The sequence below is a fragment of the Carcharodon carcharias genome, chromosome 37, assembly GCF_017639515.1.
Source record: "Carcharodon carcharias isolate sCarCar2 chromosome 37, sCarCar2.pri, whole genome shotgun sequence".
Classification (NCBI taxonomy): domain Eukaryota; kingdom Metazoa; phylum Chordata; class Chondrichthyes; order Lamniformes; family Lamnidae; genus Carcharodon; species Carcharodon carcharias.
In genome coordinates, this window is record NC_054503.1 from 3,797,194 (window position 1) to 3,815,372 (window position 18,179).

General features: G+C 50.0%; 1 protein-coding gene across 1 annotated transcript in view; it reads left to right on the forward strand.

Annotated features, from left to right (window-relative positions):
• LOC121272998 (solute carrier family 22 member 6-A-like) overlaps window positions 1-17,810 on the forward strand; it is a 45,487-nt gene extending 27,677 nt beyond the window's left edge. Inside the window, exons 6-11 of the mRNA XM_041179929.1 lie at window positions 5,477-5,600; window positions 10,665-10,780; window positions 11,634-11,848; window positions 12,593-12,701; window positions 14,390-14,593; window positions 17,528-17,810. Of these exons, the coding sequence (XP_041035863.1) occupies window positions 5,477-5,600; window positions 10,665-10,780; window positions 11,634-11,848; window positions 12,593-12,701; window positions 14,390-14,593; window positions 17,528-17,642 (883 nt within the window). The 3' untranslated portion in view covers window positions 17,643-17,810. The remainder of the gene's footprint in view (window positions 1-5,476; window positions 5,601-10,664; window positions 10,781-11,633; window positions 11,849-12,592; window positions 12,702-14,389; window positions 14,594-17,527) is intronic.
• The last annotated feature ends 369 nt before the right edge of the window (window positions 17,811-18,179 follow it).

Below are 18,179 nucleotides of genomic sequence, written 5' to 3' on the forward strand. Positions count from 1 at the left end.
TTAGGTGTGCCTGGTGCTGCTCCTGACATGCCCTCCTGCACTCCTCATTGAACCAGGGTTGATCCCCTGGCTTGATGGTAATGATAGAGTGGGGGATATGTCAGGCCATGAGGTTACAGATTGTGTCCCAGTACAATTCTGCTGCTGCTGATGGCCAACAGCACCTCATGGATGCCCAGTCTTGAGTTGCTAGATCTGTTTGAAATCTATCCCATTTAGCACGGTGGTAGTGCCACACAACACGATGCAGGGTATCCTCAATGTGAGGACCAGGCTTCGTCTCCACGAGGACTGTGCGGTGGTCACTCCTACTGATACTGTCATGGACAGATGTATCTGCAGCAGGCAGGTTGGTGAGGATGAGATCAAGTAGGTTCTTCCCTGCTTCTTGGTTCCTACACCACCTGCCACAGAACCAGTCTGGCAGATTTGCCCTCCAGGATTTGCCCTTCAGGATTTGCCCAGGATCGTTCTTGGTGAAGGGTATTGAAGTCCCCTACCTTGATGGCGTTCCACCGGCTGGAGCACCGATTCATCAGCTGATGACGGACGGTAGGTGGTGATCAGCAGGAGGTTTCCTTGCCCATGGTTGACCTGACGCCATCAGACTTCATGGGGTGGGGGTGGGGTTGCCGGAGCCTTTCGTCGAGGGCTTCCTGGGGCAACTCCCTCCCGACTGTACCCGGCTGTGCTGCCAACTCTGCTGGGCCTGCCCCGCCGGTGGGACCAGAGTTGGCGATGGAGGGGTCTGGGACATTGTCTGTAAGGTGTAAAAGCAAAAAACTACAGATGCTGGAAATCCAAAACAAAAATAAAATTATCTGCAAAAACTCAGCAGGTCTGACAGCCTCTGCGGAGAGGGACACAGTTAATGTTTTGAGTCCGTATGACTCTTCAACAGAACTAAGGAAAAATAGAAAACAGGTGAAATATAAGCTGGTTTAAGGGGGGGGGAGCGGGGGGGGTCTGTCCGCAAGCATGACCCAGACCTCCCTGTCGCTTGCCATTTCAACACTCCACCCTGCTCTCTTGTCCACATGTCCGTCCTTGGCCTGCTGCATTGTTCCAGTGAAGCTCAACACAATCTGGAGGAACAGCACCTCATCTTCCGACTAGGCACTTTACAGCCTTCCGGACTGAATATTGAGTTCAACAACTTCAGATCATGAACTCTCTCCTCCCTCCCCACCCCCTTTCTGATTTTCCCCCTTCCTTTTTGATTTTTCCAATAATTTATATAGATTTTTCTTTTCCCACCTACTTCCATTATTTTTAAATGTATTTCCATCCATTGTTTTATCTCTACCTTTTAGCCTATTTCGATCCCTTCCCCCCACCCCACCCCCACTAGGGCTATCTGTACCTTGCTCGTCCTGCTTTCTATCCTTAATTAGCACATTCCTTAGATAATATCACCACCTTCAACACCTCTTTGTCCTTTTGTCTGTGACATCTTTTGGTTATCTCCACCTATCACTGGCCCTCTATCCAGCTCTTCATGTCCCAACCATCCCCTCCCCCCTTTAAACCAGCTTATATTTCACCCCATTTCTATTTTTTCTTAGTTCTGTTGAAGAGTCATGCGGACTCGAAACGTTAATTGTGTCCCTCTCCGCAGATGCTGCCAGACCTGCTGAGTTTTTCCAGCTGTTTTTGTTTTTGCCTGTAAGGTGTGGTTTGGTGAGGATGACTACGAGAGGCTGTGGTTTGACTCGTCGGTGGGATGAGCTCTCCCAATTCGGCACAAGCTCCCCAGATGTGAGTAAGGAGGGCTTTGCAGGGGCAGGACATGCCATTGACATTCCCGATGCCCAGGCCGACCCCTTTTCTATTGTGCCTGGGTAAAACAAAGTGGTTTGCTGGGCCAATCAGGGTCAACCGCTGTGGGCTAGTGTCACACGTTAAGGTGTCCTCGCTCAAAAGGGTGCTCGTGAAGCAGGTGGGTTTTTCTAAACGACAAACCAATTACTTTCACGGTCACCGTTACTAAAACCAGCCACGAATTCCACCTTTATTAATGAATCAAATTTAAAACTCCACCAGCTGCGGTGGTGGGATTTGAACCCATGTCTCCCCCCTGAGCATTGGCCGGGGCCTCTGGATTACTAGCTCCAGTGACACCAGCACCCCCTACCTCACCAATTGTGAAGTACGCGCGAAGTGCTGTACTGAAGGGAAGCGCGGCAGTCAATGCCTGCACAGCAAGATCCCACAAACAGTGACACCCGCAAAGCTGAAAACCAAGGCTAAACTCGGGAGTTCACAGCAAGGTAAAAGATTAACCGAACGATGAAACGCTTCAGAGACACACGCCCCCTGTAACTCTTCATGGCCTTTTAATTTAAGCACAGTTAATCCCTTGTTTCGGAGTGCGTGCTATTAACACAATTTTGTTTTAGAACTGTTTGCAATTAAGGGAACATTTTTTTTTTAGTAGCTCTGCCAGTCACCACCTCAATTTTTGGTTTCGGGTGGTTAGCGACCCTCAAACGAGTGCTGTTGTATTATCTTTGTTTCAGCCTATCTTGGCATGAAATATTCCAATACGTCCCAGGGAAAAGATGCTCCTCCCAAGCCTCCGCCGATGGGACAGAGACAGGTTTCCGGTCCCTGGTGAGAGTGCGGGAACGACTCCCAGGCTCCCCTGATGAGGTATGGACCAATTCCTGGCCTCTGCCGGTGGGGTCTCCTGTTCCCTCCGGCCACTCCTAGGGGGAATAACTCCGGCCGGAGCAGGACTTGCAGCCTTCCTGGGGACCCCTCCGGTAAAGGTGCCGGAACTCCGGAACCAGTAGCGACCCCGGACCCTGAGGTCGGGCACTCGCTCCTCACCTCCGCTGTGTCTGCGTTGCCACCTGCAGGCATGCAGCCTGTCACCAAGGCCGAGGTGGAGGCTGAAACATGGTAACTTGCTCATCATTTCCCGCTCCCCACCACTGAGTGATCCCTGTGTCCAGGGGGGAGGGAAGCAGCTGAAGGGAAACAGTCAGCTGATAGCTTAATCTAAAAATTACAGACAAGGAAAGTAAACCACTCTAATTAAAAGTTTCTTATGGGAAACATATTTTCATTTACCACATTTCCATTAAGCATGCCGTTTCTCCAGAACACATCGGGCTGCATTGCCCAGGGGGACACTTCACTCAAACTGCAAGGGCAGATTTGTGCTACACAAGTGCCAGGCAATGACCATCTCCAGCAAGTCTAACCATCGCCTCATGACATTCAATGGCATTACCATCATTGAATCCCCCACTGTATACATCCTGGGGGTCACCACTGACCAGAAACTGAACTGGACCAGCCATATAAATACGGTGGCTAAAAGAGCAGGTCAGAGACTGGGAAACTTGTGGTGAGTAACTCACCTCCTGACTGCCCAAAGCCTGTCCACCATCTACAAGGCACAAGTCAGGAGTGTGATGGAATACTCCCCACTTGCCTGGATGAGTGCAGCTCCCACAACACTCAAGAAGCTCGACACCATCCAGGACAAAGCAGCCCCGCTTGATTGGCACCACATCCACAAACATTCACTCCCTCCACCACCGACACACAGTGGCAGCAGTGTGTGTACCATCTACAAGATGCACTGCAGCAACTCACCTTCGACAGCACCTTCCAAACCCACGACCTCTACCATTTAGAAGGACAAGGGCAGCAGACACATGGGGAACACCACCTCCAAAGTTCCCCTCCAAACAACTCACCATCCTGACTTGGAAATATATCGGCCGTTCCTTCACTGTCGCTGGGTCAAAATCCAGGAACTCCCTCCCTAACAGCACTGTGGGTGTACCTACATCACAGGGACTGCAGCAGCTCAAGAAGGCAGCTCACCACCACCTTCTCGAGGGGCAATTAGGGATGGGCAATAAATGCTGGCCTACCCAGCAACGCCCACATCCCATGAGTGAATTAGAAAAAAAAATGACTGCCACCCTTCACTTATAGGGGCAGAGAAATGACCAGAAGTTCTTTGTTACCCCAAATCAGGAGTGTTCATGACTGAGCCAGAGAGACTGCTCATTCGCCACTTGGCTACAAGGTAGGCGGGCTGAACAAACCGGACAAAGCGGATAATAAGGGAATTTCCAAAATTGGTTACAGGTCTGGGGGAGCTCCACGCCGCTTACAGGAAATAAGAACACAATACGGCCGATTAGTCAAATCACCGCAGTGTCTTTCCCTTTAACTCCGGGAAGGGGACAGCGACCGGGGTGGGGGTGGGGAGAAGTAGGGTGCGTAAATAATTCATGTTAATGAATAGAACGAGAGCCTTGGGTGGGGGAGGGGGGGAGGAGGTGTCGTATAAAGGGTTAATAGCTGTTATGCTAATAGCGGAGAGCATTATCAGTGATGTCAGACAATGTCAGATCACATGTAACTGGAACCGGAGAGGAGGAGGTTCTGACGGGTGTACTGCTAAAGTCCGTCTCTGTAAACAGTGTAAATACTCAATAAAGCTTCACTAGTTTGCAACAGCCTGGATTCCAGCTCTCCTCAATCGGAGACACCCAGATCCCAGTCATAACAAAAGTAAAAATACCTGGAAAGACTCAGCAGGTCTGACAGCATCCGCGGAGAGGAACACAGTTAACGTTTCGAGTCCATATGAATCTTTATCAGAACTAAGGAAAAGTAGAAGAGAGGTGAAATATAAGCTGGTTTAAGGGGGGGGGTGGGACAAGTAGAGCTGGATAGAGGGCCAGTGATAGGTGGAGATTGCCAAAAGATGTCACAGACAAAAGGACAAAGAGGTGTTGACGGTGGTGATAGATTTAGATTTCCAGCGTCCGCAGTTTTTTGCTTTTATCCCAGTCATAACAATACACTTTAGGGGAGGGAAATCTGCCATCCTTACCCAGTCTGGGCCTACAAGTGATTCCAGACCCCACAGCGATGTGGATGACTCTTAACCTCCCTCCGAAAGGGCCGAGCGAGCCACTCAGTTCAAGGGGCAATTAGGGACGGGCCACAAATGCTGGGAACTTGCCAGCGACGCCCCACATCCCCTGTGAAAAGAATGAAGGAATGAAAAGTGTCAAACCAGCTCCCAGCCCGGATTGCTCTCCAGCAACCCACGTTGAGGACTTACGGCCAGGTGAGAGCACCGGGCGAGAACCAGGGCCTGTGGGATTAGGCTGTTGGGCCTACCCCAAGGTGAGAACAGCCTGTCAGCTCACCACCAAGGCTGACAGATAAAAGGCTGAGGGTTGAGGTCATCCGGAGTATATTCCGTAGCGTGGGCCAGTGGTTGTTGGGGTGGCAGGAGGGTGGGGGTAGATGCAGGCTAGGGCAGGTGGATGGGGAGAAGTCTGCAGGAAAAATGGCTTTGAAATGGCACTTGAGATTCAGCGCACCCCAGTACAGGTTTGTTTAATAAATGCTGTCCTGATGAGCTATCCTAAGCGACCGTGGGGGTGTTTCTACTGCTGAGGTGCTTATCCCTAAGTAACTGCGGTCACTCCCACAGGTGGTTCCCGGAGTCCGCCCGTTGGCTCATTCTAAATGACAAAGCTGACGTGGCCCTGAAGCATCTCAAGAGGGTGGCAAAACTGAACGGCAAGGAGGAAGAGGGAGAAAAGCTCACCACCGCTGTAAGTGCCAATGTGGAAAAACGTTCCACACGTAGTCATCCCGATTAGAAACATAGAAACTGGGAGCAGGAGTAGGCCATTCGGACCTTCGAGCCTGCTCCGCCATTCAATATGATCGTGGTTGATGCTCTATCTCAACGCCACATTCCCGCTTTCTCTCCGTACCCCTTTGATGCTCCTAATATCCAAAAATTTATCAATTCCTCTCTTGAATATGCTCAGTGACCCGGTCTCCACAGGGTAGAGAATCCCACAGGTTGACCACCCTCTGAGTGAAGAAATTTTTCCTCATCCCAGTCCTAAATGGCCTGCCCCGTATCCTGAGACCCCCCAACCAGGGGAAACATCCTCCCCGCATCTCGTCTGTCCGGCCCTGTTAGAATTTTATACGTTTCAATCAGATCCCCTCTCATTCTTCTAAACTCTAGCGAATACAGGCCTAGTCGAACCAATCTCTTCTCATACGACAGTCCTGCCATCCCCGGTGTCAGCCAATGGCTACACCATTGAACCGAGTCAGTGGGCTGTGCACTCACATCCTCTGCTGCAGAGACCTCAGCACAGAAACCTAGGCTGACACTTCCAGTGCGGTACTGAGGGAATGCTGTGCTGTCCAGGCAGCGCCTTTCAGGTGAGATGTTAAACCAAGGCCCCTCGCAGGTGGATGTGAAGGGTTCCTTGACACTATTTCGAAGAACAGCCGGGGGGGGGGGGGGGGGGGGGGGGGGGGTGCGGGGTGCGGTGGGCTGCAGTTTGGCCCAGTGCCCTGGCCTATATTTATCCCTCCATCTCAACATCACTAAAGCCGACGATCTGGGTCATTGTCCAATTGCCCTTTGCGGGAGCTTGCTGTGCACAAAATGGCGGCCGCCTTTCCTACATTACTCCAGACCCATCTCAAAAGCGCTTCATTGGCCGTCAGGCGCTTTAGGACGCCTTGAGGTGGCGAAAGGCGCTAGAGAAATGCAGGCCTTTTGGGTGGGTTTTTTTTTGACAACATTAACGCAGTTGGGATGACACACAGATTCCTATTGAAAATCTCGGCCTCACAGCATGCAGTTCCAAACGAGATTGTCCCACGAGCGAAGCAGCTACAATCTCAATCCTGTCACGCTGTTTGGCTAGGAAGTCGCTTTTCAACAACAGCATAGACGCGCTTGACACGCTCATCCGGAGTTCCTCCCGCAGTAATTTCCTCTCTCAGTCACTTTATAACTGATTTAAAATGACAGCCCAGTTAAGCTATCAGCCAGTGACTTCCACAGGGTCTCAAAGTCCCTCTCAGCCTTTCCATCTCAGGTCAACCTTCAGACTTTTAAAGCCTAAGTGAACCTGCGTAGCCTCTCAGGGGAGGTGGCAGCATAATGGTAAAGTCACTAGATTAGGCATGCCCAGCCTAACGCCCTGGGGACATGGGACAATCCCATGGGATGGGACAATCCCATCCCGGCAACTGGCGCAAGTTAAATTCACTTAATCTGGAATTGAAAGCTAATCTCAATAATGAGACTGTGATAACCATCATCGATTGCTGTAAAAACCCCACCTGGTTCACTAATGCCCCCTTTAGGGAAGGAAATCTGCCGTCCTTACCTGGTCTGGGCCTACACGTGACTCCAGACCCCACAGCGACGGGGTTGACTCTTAAATTCCTTCTGAAATAGCCGAGCGAGATGCCCAGTTCGAGGGCAGTTAGGGATGGGTAACAAATGCTGGTCTTGCCCAGCGACACCCACGTCCCCATGACAAAGTTTTTTTAAAAGTAATTCTTCATTTCTCAAGCCCTTTGGCAATTCCTGAGGATATATTAAGGGCAGAGGATAAATACAAGCTTTTTCTCTTAAGGAGCGGGAGCGGGAGCTGGTCATTCGGCCCCTCGAGCCTGCTCCACCATTCAATTCGATCATGGCTGACCTTCGGCTTCAACCCCACTTTCCCGCCCGCTCCCCTATCCCTTGATTCCCTGAGAGACCAAATAAATCTGTCTATCCCCCAGCCTTAAATGCATTCAGCGACGGAGCACCCACAACCCTCTGGGGTAGAGAATTCTAAAGATTCACTACCCTACGAGTGGAGGGTTCACAACCTTTCACAACTCGTTTCTCCTCATCTCTGTCCTAAATGATCGACCCTCATCCTGAGACGCTGACCCGGGGTTGTGGATTCCCCAGACCGGGGAAATAGTCTCTCAGCGTCCACCCTATCAAGCTCCTTCGGAATCTTGTAGCTTTCAATGAGATCCCCTCTCCAATATACTCAGCCTCATTATAGGACAATCCTCTCATCCCAGGAACCCATCTGGTGAAGTTACACTGCACCACCTCCACTGCAAGTATATCCTTCCTTAACCATGGAGGTCAAAACTGCACGTAGCACTCCAGGTGCAGTCTCACCAAAGCCCTGCACATTTGTGGCAAGACTTCCTCATTCTTGTACTCCAATCCCCTTGCAATAAAGGCCAACACGCCATTTGCCTTCCTCATTGCTTGCTGTACCTCCATGCTAACCTTGTTTATTTTCACAAGTATACCCAAGTCTCCCTAGAAGATCAACGTTTTTCAAGATCTAAACCTCTTAAACAAACATTCTGCTTTCCTACTCTTACTAACAAAATTAATAACCTCACACTTCCCAATGTCCACCATCTTCTTGCCCGCTCACTTACCCTGTCCATATCTGTTTGCAGCCTCTTTGTGTCCTCCTCACAGCTTACCTTCCCACCTAGCTATGCATCATTAGCAAGTCTAATTATGTTGGTCTACAAGTCAAATCTTTCGGGCTCCGGATCCTCGGAGACCGGGCGTACAGCTGGTCCGGATCCTGTGGAAGTCCTGACGCGCGTACTTCTGTGGGAATTGCCCTGGAAGTTTGAATTTCCGGTGGGCAGTTCTCCTGCTGCTGGGCACCCTCCGTGAATGTCTCCGATTCGGAGTTAGAGTCGGAGACTTCGGACGGTTCCGATGTACTTACCTGGATAGTCAGCCAGGAGGTGAGACAGATTAAAACTTAGTTTAACATCCAGGTAACTACAAAACCAAACCAGGCCCTCCCACCCCAACTATTCCTCCTCACCACCCGACTAACCCCCAATCTGAATACCCCCCCGACCCCATCAACCCTCGACGACCCGACTATCCTCTCGACTCGATTAACCCACCCCCCAACCCCCCAACCTGACTACCCACATACCCATCCTACCCACCTCACTCGCTTACCCACCCATTAATTGCCTCGCCCATTCATTAACATTCATACTGGACATTTCAACTAAGCACATGGCGGCGAGTGCCATAAAAAGGGGGGCATGTTTCTGCCTGTTGGTCCTCTTTGCAAGGTCTCCACATAGATTCCTGCACTGAGTGGCTTCTTCTGGCCACTGTATCAGAATTTGTAAAACTTGTATACGACCGATATGCACAACGCAGTGGTTACAATGCTAATTGGGAAGATTTGGGCCAACGTCTCTGCATCTAAGTCATTAATAATAGGTTATAAACAGCCCAGGCCCCAGCACTGATCCCTTCACTGCCTGCCAACTTGAAAATATCCTGTTTATTCCTACTCTTAGCTTCCTGTCCATTAACCAATCCTCTATGCATGAATAAATATTGCACTCAACTCCTTCAGCCCTTATCTTGCTGATTAACTTTTTAAGAGGCACCTTATCGAATGCCTTTTAGAAATCCAGATAAACTACACCTACTGGTTCCCCCTTATCTACCTCACTAGTTACTTCCTCAAAAAAACTCTTAAGACATTTGCCAAACATGATTTCCCTTTGATAAAACTACATTAGTTTATATCTACTCATACTATCACTTTCTAAATGCATGGTTAAAACTTCCTTAATAATAGATTACAGCAACTTCCTGATGACTGATATCAGGCTAACTGGCCTGCAGTTCCCCGTTCTATCTCTCGTCTTTGAATGGTTCCACCCTTATTTCATTTGTTGACATCCTTGGTCCCATCATCATTTCTGACCTCCGGTCGAGCTCTCCCATCATGCATTATTGCTCAAGTTGCTCTTTCGAACCAAACGCTACCTGCGGTTAACAATCATTAATCTTCTTGAAGATTTGTGTCCTACCAGAGGATGAGTGCTGCTACCTTTTACAGAGAGATGGTGGTAGTGTGGTGGTAATGTCAGAGGCCCAGGTTAATGCTCTGGGGACGTGGGTTCAAATCCCACCACCACCACAGCAGCTGATGGAATTTAAGTTCAGCTAATTAATCTGGTAATTGAAAGCTAGTCTCAGTGATGGTCACCATGAACAACTATCATTGATTGCTGTAAAAACCCATCTGGTTCCTTTAGGGAAGGAAATCTGCCGTCCTTATCTGATCTGGCTTACATGTGACTCCAGACCCACAGCAATATGGTTGATTCTTAACTGCCCTGTGCGATGGCCTAGTGAGGCCCTCACTAGGGACAGGCAACAAATGCCAGCCTTGCCAGTGACGCCCACATCCATGGAAGAACTGGAAAAAAATGTCTGAGGACTTTGTTCCAACCATCTTTCACAGGATCCAAGAGAAAATCTGACCTCTTAATACTAGCCTCAAATTCATTTCAGCCCTCCCCGCCACACCTGTTATCCTTATTCCCCTGACTTTAGTAACACTGCTTCCCTGTGCTGACCTTCTGAAAGTTCCCTCCTTGCTCCTGCAAAGCTGTAAACATGTCATCCGACTCTCCCTTCCTCTTTGTGGCACACTCAGTCTGTTGGAAATGAGTCTTCTGCTCCAATACATTCTCCTCCTGTTGCCCCAAAAACCAGCCTGGCCTTTCCACCCAACCTCACCCTAAAACCTAAGCTGACCCACAATTCCTGGCTTATCACACCTTTTCTTTAACTCTTTGCAAACTCGATGCTATCCTATGTGAAAACCTTGGCTCTTCATGCAACTTTCCCAGTTAACAACACCTCCCTCCCCCACCACCCCCACCCCCCCACAAACTCTGGCTCTTCTCTTGTTAATAAGATTGAGACATGTATTGATCAGATAAATAGAACATGTTCAACACTGATGTCTCATATCGTTGTGTGTGCGTTCCCAAAGATTCTCAAGTCAAATATGGAGAAAGAGCTGTCAAACATCAAGGAGACATACAGTGTACTAGACCTGTTCAAAACACCTGTCATGTGCAAAACGGCCTGCTGTACCATGCTTATTTGGTAAGTTATTAGATAATGTGTTCTGAACCAGGTAACAAGATGGTTGTAATATTATCGTTAGCGAGAAAGGAAGTTGGGGGGTAGGAGTTGGTTCAGATGTTCGGCATCCACAGTATTTTGCTTCTGTTCAAGACGTTCCCACCATAGGGGGAGAGGGTGGTGTAGTGGTAACGTCACTGGCCCTAGTAGCCCAAGCTAATGCTCTGGGATCACAGGTTCAAGTCCCGCCATGGCAGCTGGTGGGATTAATAAATCTGGAATGGAACTGAAAGCTAGTCTCAGTAATGGTGACCATGACAACCATCTTCAATGGCCATTTAACCACTATGCCAATGTGGGAAGCACAAAACGAACAGATTAAAGTAAACCTGATTACTTGGGGGGTGGGGGTGGAGGAAGGACACCTGCCATCCTCACCTGGCCTGGCCTACATGTGACTCCAGACCCAAGCTGACTCTTAACTGCCCTCTGAGTTCAAGGGGCAATTTGGGATTACCAGCAACATCCATCTTCCCATGAAAGAATGTCTAAAACCTCAAATGCTGGCCCTGTTAGTGATGCCCACATCCCATGGTAAAATATATAAAAACATCGCCAGCCATGCTGTCAGCTACCTTGGTCCTAAGCTCAGGAATCCCCTCCCTAATCCCCTTCACCTCTCTCTCTTGGTACCTTCCTTCGAACCCACCTCTTTAAAGAAACTTTTGCTTGTCTATTCCGACGTCCCCCTCTGTGGCTCGATGTCAAAATGTTTTCTTCCATGGATAACGCTCCTGTGGTGTTTTCTAAATGCAAGCTGGAGGTTTCGATAAAACCCATTTCTTCTTCCAACTCAGTCATCCTCCTCTTGCAGGTTTTCAACCAGCTTTGCATATTACGGGCTGGCGATAGACCTGCAAGGGTTCGGAGTCGATATTTACCTCATCCAGATCATTTTTGGAGCCGTCGACATTCCAGCGAAGCTGGTGGGCGTCATAACGCTAAGTTACATAGGCCGACGATTCACACAAGGTACCTCTCTCATCCTGGCCGGGAGCATTGTGATATCAAACATCTTCATTCCAAAAGGTGAGGGGGACGGGTTGACATCTCATCCCCTTTAACTGGGCCTCACTTCAAACACTGGGGGAGCTGCCCTTGCTGGGAATGGGGGAGATGGGGCTTTATATGGATGGAAACACTGCAGCCCCCCCCACCCCCACGGGTGGCATCGTTAAGTTCAGGACCTCCCACATGGTACCGAACCTGGCAGATGACGGCACACTGCCACAGAGGGGGGAGGCGGTGGCATTGTGGTGTGGTCGCTGGGCTGGCATTCCGGGGTAACGCTCTGGGGACTGTCTGAAGAGTCATACGGACTCGAAACGTTAACTGTGCTCCTCTCCGCAGATGCTGTCAGACCTGCTGAGTTTTTCCAGGTATTTTTGTTTTTGTTTTGGATTTCCAGCTTCCGCAGTTCTTTTTTGCTTTTACCCATCGCCCTCCAGTTCTTTGTTCACTCAGTCAGTGACTGAGCTTCCCTTCCCGGCCTCTGTCTCCACCACGAACATCCTGGGCCCCCTGTTAAAAGTGGTTTCTGACGATCAAGGGTGTTTTGTGTTGGTGACATCATTCCAGCCTCCAGACTGGGCACTCCCCTCTCTCCACAGTCGCCGTTGCTGCCTGGGGGCAGGGTCGAGCTCAGGACCCCCAAATTTGATCCCTCTGGCCCCATTGGCGGCGGGGGTGGGTGGGAGCGACCCACAGTTTGGGAACCCCTCTATTAAACGTCATGTGCAACGACATCCCCCTTTTGTTCCATCTCTCTTACAGACTTTGGGATCTTAAAAACGTCATTGGCGGCTATTGGGAAGGGATGCCTTGCAACTGCATTCAGCTGCTGCTACCTCCATGCAGGTGAACTCTACCCAACCGTGGTCAGGTGGGTACCCCCGTTACGTTCTCCCAGTGAAACCAGCAGGCAGGCGGGGGGTGGGGGGGTGATAGACTTGGGGTAAAGGTACACAGAGGAAAGAGGCAGAGGAAAAGGGACATGGTCAGAGTAACAGTCAAGCATGCCTTTGCCACCAAGAAGCATAAAATGAGGTACCGTGAATGGCCTGGTGGGTAAAGAGACCGCAAATACAGAATAGAACCTTAAGCAAAGTTCAGGGAACGTTCACTTGACTGATACCCAGGGATTGGGGTGGGATTATCTTATGAGGAAAGGTGGGACAGGTCCGTTGGAGTTCAGAGGAACGAGAGGTGATCTTATTGAAACTTATAAGATCCTCAGTGGTCTTGACAGGGTGGATGCTGATGTGGGACAGACTAGACCGAGGGGGGCACAGTTTAAAAATAAGGGGCCTCCCATTTAAGGCGGAGATGAGGAGAAATTTTTTCTCTCAGAGGATCGTGAGTCCGTGGATCTCTCTTCCCCAGAGAACGGTGGAAGCAGGGTCACTGAATATTTTTAAGGCCGGAGTAGATAGATCCTTGACTAACAAGGGAGTCAAAGTGTATGAGGGCTGGGCGGGAATGTGCAGGACTAACAGGGGAGTCATTGGTTACTGGAGATAGGAGGGAATGTGCAGGACTAACAGGAGAGTCATTGGTTACTGGAGATAGGTGGGAATGTGCAGGACTAACAGGGGAGTCATTGGTTACTGGGGATACGAGGGAATGTGCAGGACTAACAGGGGAGTCATTGGTTACTGGAGATAGGTGGGAATGTGCAGGACTAACAGGAGAGTCATTGGTTACTGGAGATAGGTGGGAATGTATAGGACTAACAGGGGAGTCATTGGTTACTGGGAATAGGTGGGAATGTGCAGGACTAACAGGGGAGTCATTGGTTACTGGAGATAGGTGGGAATGTGCAGGACTAACAGGAGAGTCATTGGTTACTGGAGATAGGTGGGAATGTATAGGACTAACAGGGGAGTCATTGGTTACTGGGAATAGGTGAGAATGTGCAGGACTAACAGGGGAGTCATTGGTTACTGGAGATAGGAGGGAATGTGCAGGACTAACAAGAGAGTCACTGATTACTGGAGATAGGAGGGAATGTGCAGGACTAACAGGGGAGTCAAAGTGTATCGGGGATAGATGGGAATGTGCAGGACTAACAAGGGAACCAATTGTTATCGGGGGTAGGTGGGAATGTGCAGAACTAACAAGGGAGCTGATGGTTATCGGGGATCAGTGGGAATGTGCATTTGAGGCTACAATCAGATCAACTGCGATCTTATTGAATGGCAGAACAGGCTCGAGGGGCTGAATAGCCTTCTCCTGTTCCTAATCGTGTCTACAATGCCTAGATGTGCTTTACGCTGTTATCGGTCAGGCATCAATTAGGGTGCCTCAATTCCGGGATTGATGTGGAGCGAAACAAGTAGTAGCTGCTCGGTACAGATTGGGTGTGGACAGCAGGTGAGGACCTGGCCAGGTGAGGCTCCGATGGCTGAATGTCAGCCAGGCCCTTGCGTCTGAAGGATGGTTTAACAAGACAAAGGTCCCAGCTGGTGCCCGGCGACTATGAAACACGTGCCAAGCAAGAGTCAATGCCTGCCTGACAGGAGGACGACAGTATTTTAACACCAGCTTCTGACGCTCTGTTTGTATCCATAGGCAGACAGGGATAGGACTCGTGACCACCATGGCCCGAGTTGGATCCATGGTGTCCCCAGTTGTGAAGCTGACGGGTGAAACCGTGGCCTACCTGCCGATGCTAATATACGGCGGCATGGCGATAGTATCTGGAATTTCTGCATTTCTTCTTCCGGAAACGCTCAACAAGCCATTACCAGACACGATCGAGGAGGTGGAAGGCAGGTCCGTAGTGCCAACATTTCACTTGGATTTGCGTCAGAGGTTGACAGCAAGGTTTTTTTTTTTCAAATTTATTCATTCACGGGATGAGGGCCTTGCTGGCTGGGCCCAGCATTTATTGCCCATCCCTAATGGCCTCCTCAGGAAGGTGGTGGTGAGCTGCCTTCTTGAACCGCTGCAGTGCGGTGTAGGTACATCCACAGCGCTGTCCGGGAGGGAGTTCCAGGATGTTGACCCAGCGACAGTGGCCGATATATTTCCAAGTCGGGATGGTGAGTGGCTCAGAGGGGAACTTGCAGGTGGTGATGTTCCCATGCGTCTGCCACCCCTGTCCTTCTAGGTGACAGAGGTTGCGGGTTTGGAAGGCGCTGCCGAAGGAGCCTTCGTGAGTTCCATTATGTAACATCATATTGGAAAGTAATGACCTCTTATACCGGTGTCCATTGCGTTGATGCTCATACCACCATCCCCAGGCTACCTTCTCATCTGTGGCCCTTGGTAGAGTTGCTGCTCCATGTGCTCTTGGATATCCACCATATGCCTTAACCCACCTGGGGTTCAGAGCTGCTCCTTTGTGACTGTGACTTGATATATTTTCCCTCCTTGACCACTTTGTGACCTCTGACCTGGTTGACCACGCCGTCCTCCATTATCCAGCTCAGTGGGGTACCGCGCTTTGGTTCGCTCTCCAGTTGGAAGCCACAGCCTCTCCAGAATTGGGCTTTTCTCTTTCCTGCCCTCAGGACCTGTGGAGTCCCTCGTGGATTTGCCTCACCAGGCTCCCTCCTCTTCCTCATTTACATGCTTGGTGGTCAACATGTATGTTGAAGACACCCGTCTCGCACCTCTCTTGACGTTAACAGAATGCTTGTCCGATGTCCAGTTTCAGCTGAGCCACAATTTCACCCAGTTAAACATTAAACAGACCAAAGTTCTTGACATAATAGACATGCCGCTAACTCCATATACCCTCGTCTTTGATTGCGTTCTCCTCCCAGACCCAGCCTCACATTGAAGCAAAATGTTTGCAGCCTCAATATCCCATTCAATTCTGAACTGAGCTTCTAATCCCAATCATCATAAAGACTGCCTACCCCTATCCCTGTAATATCACCCACCTCCAGCCCTGCCCCAGCCCAAAGAGAAACCCTTCTCTTTGCCTCCTTCAGCCTTGACTATTCCAATGCTCTCCTAACATCCTCCGTTCTTATATTTAAATTGTTTCAAGGCTTCACCCTTCCCTTTCTAGCCCTATGTTCCCCTCCAGAACTTTTCATTCCTCTGACTCTTGTACAAAGCATCTACATCCTGGGGGTTACCATTGACCAGAAACTGAACTGGACCAGCCATATAAACACTGTGGCTATGAGAGCAGGTCAGAGGCTGGGAATCCTGTGGAGAGTAACTCACCTCCTGACTCCCCAAAGCCTGTCCACCATCGACAAGGCACAAGTCAGGAGTGTGATGGAATACTCTCCACTTGCCTGGATGAGTGCAGCTTCCACAACACTCAAGATGCTCGACACCATCCAGGACAAAACTGCCACTTGACTGGCACCTCCACCAGCTCCAACATCCACCTCCTCCACCACCGACCCACAGTGGCAGCAGGGCGTTCCATCTACAAGATGCACTGCAGCAACTCACCAATGAATGCAATTTGTTACTGTCGTTGATCCTGTGTTATTCCCTCTTCCCTGCCACCATAAAGCAAATACTCGCTATTGGGGGGCCCTCTTACCCCGACCTCTACCAAGGGTAAATTTAGGTAGATTTATTAATTTAGGTAGATTTACTGGTCAAACATATGGAAATGATTGGTCCCAATGGGGACATCTCAGTTCACCTCCCTCACCACTGCCTGTCAGCACCATGGTCTATTTGAGTGCTCTGCCAGTAGAGTAACAGGAGTGCTACAACTGGCCTCAGGATCAAGGTTTCCTCTCATCGACATGAGTAGGACATGCTCAAAATAAACAATGTGCGGTGCTTTTCAATTGTATTTTGCTTCCGAGTTGCTAAGGCTCCTCGAACACAGACACCTTAGAGGGAACGTTGCTGAAGATCCATGGTCAGAGAGAGTTTGGGTAAAACCAGCTGGGATTCCTACTCCTGATTAGAATCCAGGGACTCTCACTTGATTTTTTAAAAATTCATTCACGGGATGTGCGCGTCGCCGGCTAGGCCCACATTTATCGCCCATCCCTAATTGCCCCTTGAGAAGGTGGGGGTGAGCCGCCTTCTTGAGCCGCTGCAGTCCCTGCGGTGTAGGTACACCCACGGTGCTGTTAGGGAGGGAGTACCAGGATTTTGACCCAGCGACAGTGAAGGAACGGCCGATATATTTCCAAGTCAGGATGGTGAGTGACTTGGAGGGGAACTTGCTAAAGTGGTGGCATTCCCATGTATCTGCTGCCCTTGTCCTTCTAGATGGTAGAGGTCACAGGTTTGGAAGGTGCTGTCAAAGGAGTCTTAGTGAGTTGCTGCAGTGCATCTTGTAGATGGTACACACACTGCTGCTACTGTGTGTCGGTGGTGGAGGGAGTGAATGTTTGTGGATGGGGTGCTGATCAAGTGGGGCTGCTTTGTCCTGGATGGTGTTGAGCTTTTTGAGTGTTGTGGGAGCTGCACTCATCCAGGCAAGTGGAGAGTATTCCATCACACTCCTGATTTGTGCCTTGTAGATGGTGGACAGGCTTTGGGCAGTCAGGAGGTGAGTTACTGGTCGCAGGATTCCCAGCCTCTGACCCGCTCTTGGAGAGCGAGGAAAGAATCTTGCTCGGGTATGACAACTGCCTGTTGACCTTCTGCTCACAGCTGAAGAATAGTCACTCAGGTGAGGTGTCTCCAGAAGAGGGGGGCGGGGCCAATCTGGGACATGCATAAACAAAATTGGAATGCTTTCTGATCACTGCTTTGTTATTTATTTATTTCCAGTGCCAAGAAAGATGTTGAAAAAGCTGACGAGCCAAAGAAAGATGAGATTCCGCTGCAGGGAACACAGACATCACTGATGCAACGGTCCTTTGAACCAGACGCACCTCACTGTTAATACCTCTCAGGCTACTGACTGCCGGCTGACATTCTGTAACTTATGTCCACTATGACCCAGAACATACAACACGTGTCATACATCACATTCCTAACCCGCAATATAACGGATGCGGGATATTGTACATTCGCTGATTGAGATGATCGAAATTTAACTGTCACAAAACTAAAACACAAAAAATAAATTTGGGTCCACTCATTCTTAAGATTGGATATTAAAGGGGGCAGATTATGGAGCCAAGGTTATGGTTCCGTTTGCCCACGGGCGTTAAGATTCTAAGTCCACGGCGTGCCCATCTTCTGCGCTTGGCAGGTTTCTCACCCAGACGTCAGCCTTGACTTCCGGTTGGGCAGGGAGGTCTCGGGACCTGCAGGGGCGGGGGCGGGGGGGTCCACTCTGGGTTGGGGAAGGGCATGATCTCGGCCTACTTTGGTGGAGGATTCAGATATTGGGTGGGGGGAGGGTGGTGTTTGGCTCCGGGGGGGTGTGGAGGGAGTGGAGGGCGGGGAGAGGTGATCTTGTGAGGGACCGGGATGG